Genomic DNA, 6,652 nt, shown 5'->3' with positions numbered 1-6,652 from the left:
TCTTATGGTCTTAAACATGCCACGTGGAAAGCAAAAAGTAAAATGTTACCAAAAAAGGAAAGAGGTCATTCTTTTTTAAACTGACTAAAAAGGAAAGGAGGTCATTCTTTGTGAAACGGAGGGAGTATTATTTTTTTGGTTTCCCACCCGGTGTTCGGATTCCACATTGGAGCTCTGACTAAATTCAGAGTCATATAATTAATTGTGTAAGTCATGTATTTCTAATACACGTGTATTCTTATTTCACATTCGATAATGCAAAACTTATGCATTCAAAATATATATTTTTTTTTAAAAACTTTATGAGGACATCCATAATAAGTTGTGGAAACATTACGTATAGTCCCATCATTTTAAAGGCATATTTTTGCATTTAGGGACCTCTAAGTTGGCCCCTAAATACAAAAATATGCCTTAAAAATAGTGGGTCTATACGTAATGTTCCCCAACTCATTACGGAGGTCCTCATAAAGTTTTTTTTTTTAAAATAACTTTTGGGCGCCATTAAGCCGCCAACATCCATGGGCTAATACAAACGAAAAACCAAGAAAGTCGGATAATTCTTAAAGTTGGCCCCTAAATTCAAAAATATGCCTTAAAAATGACGAGATTATACGTAATGCTTCACCAACTCATTACGGATGTCCTCATAAAGTTTTTTAAAAAAAAAACCTTCCGAGCGCCAACATCCATTGCTAATTAATACACATGAAAAACCAAAAAAGTTGGGTAATTCTCAAAATTAAAGTTGGCCCCTAAATGTAAAAATATGTCTTAAAATGATGGGACTATACGTAATGCTCCCCCAAGTCCAACTCATACTTGTCACAATTTTTTTTTATTTGTTGTAATGTACCATCCTTGTATGTAGTTTTCATGGAGATACCTTACCTAGTAGGAAATTAACAAATGAAGATCTTTTTCTTTTAATGAGAACATGATCAATAGTAGTAGTATGTGGATCCTCCAAGTTGTAATTAGGTTTCGACTCTTCATACATTGTTGGTATGCCTGTTTCATTCTCAAGTCAGATAATGCCACATATATTGAGATGGATAGCGTAATAGTTATGAAAAAGTACTTACAGAAATAAATAAAGGTTTCAAGGGCTTGCATAGGAAGAAAAGGGGCAGTCCCCATTTGTTGGAGTGCATAAATGGATCCACTCTTAAAAGACAAATGCTTTGTGGCCAATATATTTAATGCATTCCAACCCTTTTTGTCATGTTTTTTGGCTAATTCTGGATACATTTTCAATAATTGTATTGCAAAGTCTGGTCCTCATGCAAAATAAAGTCATAGGTTAAAAATTATCTTTACACAGTATCAAAGCCAAATTCATGAAGTTAAACTTAAATAGTATATCACTTACAGTAACACTCATGAGTTACGGCTGCATGAAGTACGGTGCTTCCATCATTCCTCGTCATAGTAAATTCATCACACAAATTATTATCCGCTAGAAAAGTAAACACTTCTTTTTCTCCATGCGCAGCCGCAACATAAATTGGTGTCTCTCCCTTACTATTCCTCTCAAATAAAATTTCACTATCCGAACTCACCATCACCTTCACAATTTCTAATCGTCCGAACCTAGCAGCTTCGTGCAAAGCCATATTTCCATCTTTATTTTGAATCTTTAAATCTTGACCGCTTATTGGTCGTTCCTCGATAAGTAATTTTAGCGCACTCACATTTCCATGAATGGCGATAAAATGGAGAATCGTGTCACCACGATTATCGATTGGGGAAATAACTTCTTCTCTCCAAAAATCGCGTAAAAGTTCGATCGATTTTGGATCGTTGCACTTAGTTGCAGTGTAAGCTGCAGATTCACGATGACTTATTGAATTGGTGCGATTTCTTCCCATTATAGCTAACTTGTTAGTAGTTAAATATTTTAATGAGGAATAAAATACTATATTTGGGTTAAACATAAATAAGTATTGTCACTGTGGAATAAAATATTAATTCTTTTACAAGCAAAATTCAGAATATTATTTGCTTTAAATAGTAATATCTTCAAATTGAAATTTGGAACAACATTAAGTGTAGTGCAAGACTACTCCCTCCGTGTGATACGCATCATCCGCTAACTCCTATTTCAATTTACGTGACATATATAAAATTTTAAAAGTCAATCAAATTTTTATGACTTTCAATTATTTTAAATTGTTAATTATTGTAATTATAGTATTTTTTTCGTCATTTTCAAATAATATATGTTATTAATTTTTTTCCCCAATTTGTGCGACACTAATAAAATTTTGAGAGAATCATTTTTTTATGTCTTTTCAAATATTTTAAGTTGTTTATTATTGTGAGTTTTTGCCCAAAGTTTTTTATATTGAATGAATTGAGTCTATTTTTCACATCAAAATAGATTTGAATTCATTTCGAGGTGTCTATTACAAAATGCACTCATCCTGTAAGGAGGTTGGTAGAGCAATATAGAGAGAAAGAGACTTACATATGATGTTCATTAACTTAGAGATACATGGAAGGAAATACACTAAATCATGACAGATAGATCATGACAGAATGATCTCAGATATGTAGAATAACATATTTAGATACATGATAGAAAACAACTCATATATATTTAATAAAAAATACGTATACCTTTAATAAATAAATCAGATGCATGAAATAATCTGACCAGATACATATATGACATCATCATCTCACATACACTAAATGCAAAATACTCCATACCTATCTCATTACAAAGCTTTTCTATACTCTTTTTTTGTCTTTCCTCACTCTTCACAGAAAAACAATACATTAATTATTTTACAAGCAAGATTCAGAATATTATTTGCTTTAAATATTAATATCTTATCTTTGAAATTTGGAATAAATATTAAAGTATAGTGCAAGACAAATCCCATACATGGAATGAAATATAAGTAAAAGTAGAAATAGGCCAAATCAGATACATGGAATAGTCTGACCAGATACATGACATAACCATCTCACATACATGGAATGAAAAATACTACAAAATTGAAGGAGAATAATTCTTATTAATTCCAACAAAATACATAGATAAAAATGCAACAAATCTTGCAAACTACACCTTTTTTACATTACATGTTTGTTCCCTTTAAAAAGAAAGGAATAATTAAGGAAATAGTAAACATAATCAAAGACAATATAACATACATCTAAAACTATTAAACCCATATACCACCCAAGACACATTAAAAGAAATACTAACCACCACACATCTTTGTCCATAAATATATTCTCAACATTAAGAGCTTGTACACAACCTAAAACTGTGAATGCTGTTGAATAATAAACAGAAATAATGATTGTACAATACTTGATTGGCAAAGCAATGTAGAAATCATCAGAATCAAATTTTGAGAGTAGTATTGATATCACAGTTCCCATTGTGAAGACTGAATCATAAAGTGCTGCACCTATGAAAAACATCAACATCCATAACTCTGAATATTGTGGTTTTGATAAGAGAATAGGTAGTCCAGATTTGTCATCAAAGCCTCCTGGGATTGTGAAAACCGCGGCGAAGTTGATTGTGCATAGAAGTGTTGATAGAATGAGAGCTGGATTTGCTAAATCTTTGATTGATTTCTCTGCTTCTATGCATACATTTGAATGATTTTGATCAAATAGCTCTTTTGGAGTCATGTTTTTATCATCCTTCATTGTCCATAAACGTGGATGAACACAATATTTTACACGCTTCACAAAAAAATATTCATTATAAGCCACTATAACCATAAAGATTTAGCGATTATGGATGTAATGACATTAATGATATTTTTACGGCAAAGATAAATCTATTGGCACTAAATGTAATTTCTTGTTGTTGTGAGCTAAGTGACGATGAAGGTGTAATTTGTCTGATTTTTGAATCTTATGGTTATAAACTAAATATATGTAGAATGTAATAACATGTATCTCATTTAATTGTGTGGTCTTAAATATGTCACATGGAAAGTTGAAATTAAAAAGTTGTCAAAAAAAGGTAAGACAAACAAATTGAAACGGAGTGAGTATATTTAGGTATAATACATAAATATGTTCTTTTAACTTGGTTCTAACTAACATACATGTCCTCCAACTTTAGGTGTGCACAAGTAGACACGTAAACTTGTAAAAAACGGAACAAGTAGATACACACGTCCTATGTGACATAATACATGTATGACGCCACGTATGACATAATATTGTCATGTAGGATGCCATAGGGCGAATGTGTTTATTTGTTCAATTTTATACAAGTTTAAGTGTCTACTTTTGCACACTCAAAATTGGAGGGCGTCTGTTGAAGTCAAGTTAAAAGGCATATTTATGTATTATGCCTATATTTTATCATTCAATTATATATAAGATCAAGACTTAATAATCAGAAACACACCTAATGTATCTCGATTTAACGAATTTCATACTTGAACAATCAAGAGTGTGAATTTTCTACTTGAACTATCACCAATTTATTATCAGAACATATCTCAATATGCAACTATCAATTGTTCACTTTTTCTACCTAAACTATGTTGATATATCATGTAGAAAAAGTAAACAATTGATAGTTAAGATGTGTTTTGATATTAATTCAGATAGAAAAGTCACAAGTATGAAACTCGAAAAATCGAACGTTCATGCTAAGAGCAAGTTAGAAAATACCTTAAACCATAGTACACCCCATGCCATGAGTATCACTGTTTTATAACCCCTTGTTGTTTTTTCAATTGGTGGTTCCTCTGTAGAAAATTTGAATGGTGATCCAACACTTGCTGCAAAATGCAATATGGTCTTTCCATGATGATCAATATCAACAAGCAACCTATCTATGTGTGATACATTTTTCATAATGTAATCAAATATGAACCTATTTTTTTGTTCTACTACAATATGTAGTATATTTTTTCCCTCTTCATCTATGGTTTCTATTGTTTGAGGGTAATTTTGTATAATTTCAATGATTAACTCATTTATACCAAGTTTTGTTGCTTGTATTCGTGGATTTTCCACACAATAATTTGCATAGAAATTCCAATCTTCTTCCTTAATCAATATTCTTGCTAATGTTAATGCAAGAATATGCTTCTGCTTTTCATCATCCATTACTCCCAACCATGCATTACCTACAAAAGCCAATGGTCAAAAACATATCTCAATATATTATTACGCAGTAATTAGTAATACAAAAATTGTAATTCGGGAATTGATAGTGAAAGATATAGAAGTTTGATTATTACTAAACTCCTTGATCTTCTTTAATACATGGATATTTTTTGTCATATAATTTTTTTTTATTTCCCATCCGATGTCCGGAGTCCATATTAGAGTTCCGACTAAATTCGGAGTCATATAATTAATTGTGTAATTCATGTATTTCTAATACACGTGTATTCTTATTTCACATTTGATAATGCAAAACTTATGCATACAAAATATTTGTTTTTCTGAAAAACCTTTATGAGGACATCCGTAATAAGTTATGGGAACATTACGTATAGTCCCATCATTTTATTAAAGGCATATTTTTGCATAAAGGGACCTCTAAGTTGGCCCCTAAATACAAAAATATGCCTTAAAAAATAGTGGGTTTATACGTAATGTTCCCAACTCATTACGGAGGTCCTCATAAAGTTTTTTTCAAAAAAAACTTTCGGGGCCATAAGGCGCCAACATCCATGGGCTAATACAAACGAAAAACCAAGAAAGTCGGATATTCTTAAAGCTGGCCCCTAAATTCAAAAATATGCCTTAAAAATGACGAGATTATACGTAATGCTTCCACAACTCATTACGGATGTCCTCATAAAGTTTTTTTGAAGAAAAACCTTCCGGGCGCTAGAAGGCACCAACATCCATTGCTAATTAATACACATGAAAAACCAAAAAAGTTGGGTAATTCTCAAAAGTTGGCCCCTAAATGCAAAAATAGTGGGACTATACGTAATGCTCCCCAACTCATTACAAAGGTCCTCATAAACTTTTTCCAAAAAAAACCTTCAAGACGCCAGACATTTATATAGCGGCAATTATATTATTGGTACAAATTACAAAATAATTGTCACAATTATTTTTTATTTGTTGTAACGTACCATCTTTGTATGTAGTTTACATGGAGATACCTTACCTAGTAGGAAATTAACAAATGAAGATCTTTTTCTTTTAATGAGAACATGATCAATAGTAGTAGTCTGTGGATCCTCCAAGTTGTAATTAGGTTTTGACTCTTCATACATTGTTGGTATACCTGTTCCATTCTCAAGATAAGAAACAAATTAATCTATATAGTTTGACTTATAGTGTGTTTAATCAAATTTTCAAAAATATATTTTTAAAAACACTTCTCAAAAGTCTCTTATTTCTTTCTCAAGTCAAATGATGTCACATATATCGAGACGGATAGCATAATAGTTATGAAAATGTACTTACAGAAATACATAAAATAATGTCACATATATCGAGACAGATAGCAAATAGTTATGAAAAAAGTACTTACAGAAATACATAAAGGTTTCAAGGGCTTGAATAGGAAGAAAATGGGCAGTCCCCATTTGTTGGAGTGCATAAATGGATCCACTCTTAAAAGACAAATGTTTTGTGGCCAATATATTTAATGCACTCCGACCCTTTTTATCATGTTTACTTGCTAATTCTGGAT

The 6,652-nt window shown here is 31.3% G+C and overlaps 1 protein-coding gene and 1 pseudogene across 1 annotated transcript; both read right to left on the bottom strand.

Annotated features, from left to right (window-relative positions):
• Positions 1-874: 874 nt before the first annotated feature.
• On the bottom strand, positions 875-1,871 carry LOC125844168 (ankyrin repeat-containing protein NPR4-like; annotated as a pseudogene).
• Positions 1,872-3,082: 1,211 nt separating this feature from the next.
• On the bottom strand, positions 3,083-5,025 carry LOC125844167 (uncharacterized). The gene is made up of 2 exons (XM_049523429.1): positions 4,660-5,025; positions 3,083-3,711 (listed from the first exon to the last, which is right to left on the bottom strand). Exons 1-2 carry the CDS (start codon positions 4,843-4,845, stop codon positions 3,085-3,087), a joined length of 813 nt encoding a protein of 270 aa, XP_049379386.1. The 5' UTR covers positions 4,846-5,025; the 3' UTR covers positions 3,083-3,084.
• Positions 5,026-6,652: the final 1,627 nt, after the last annotated feature.

The sequence above is a fragment of the Solanum stenotomum genome, chromosome 11 (genome assembly GCF_019186545.1).
Source record: "Solanum stenotomum isolate F172 chromosome 11, ASM1918654v1, whole genome shotgun sequence".
Taxonomy (NCBI): domain Eukaryota; kingdom Viridiplantae; phylum Streptophyta; class Magnoliopsida; order Solanales; family Solanaceae; genus Solanum; species Solanum stenotomum.
This window is presented reverse-complemented; position numbering and strand designations above follow the sequence as displayed.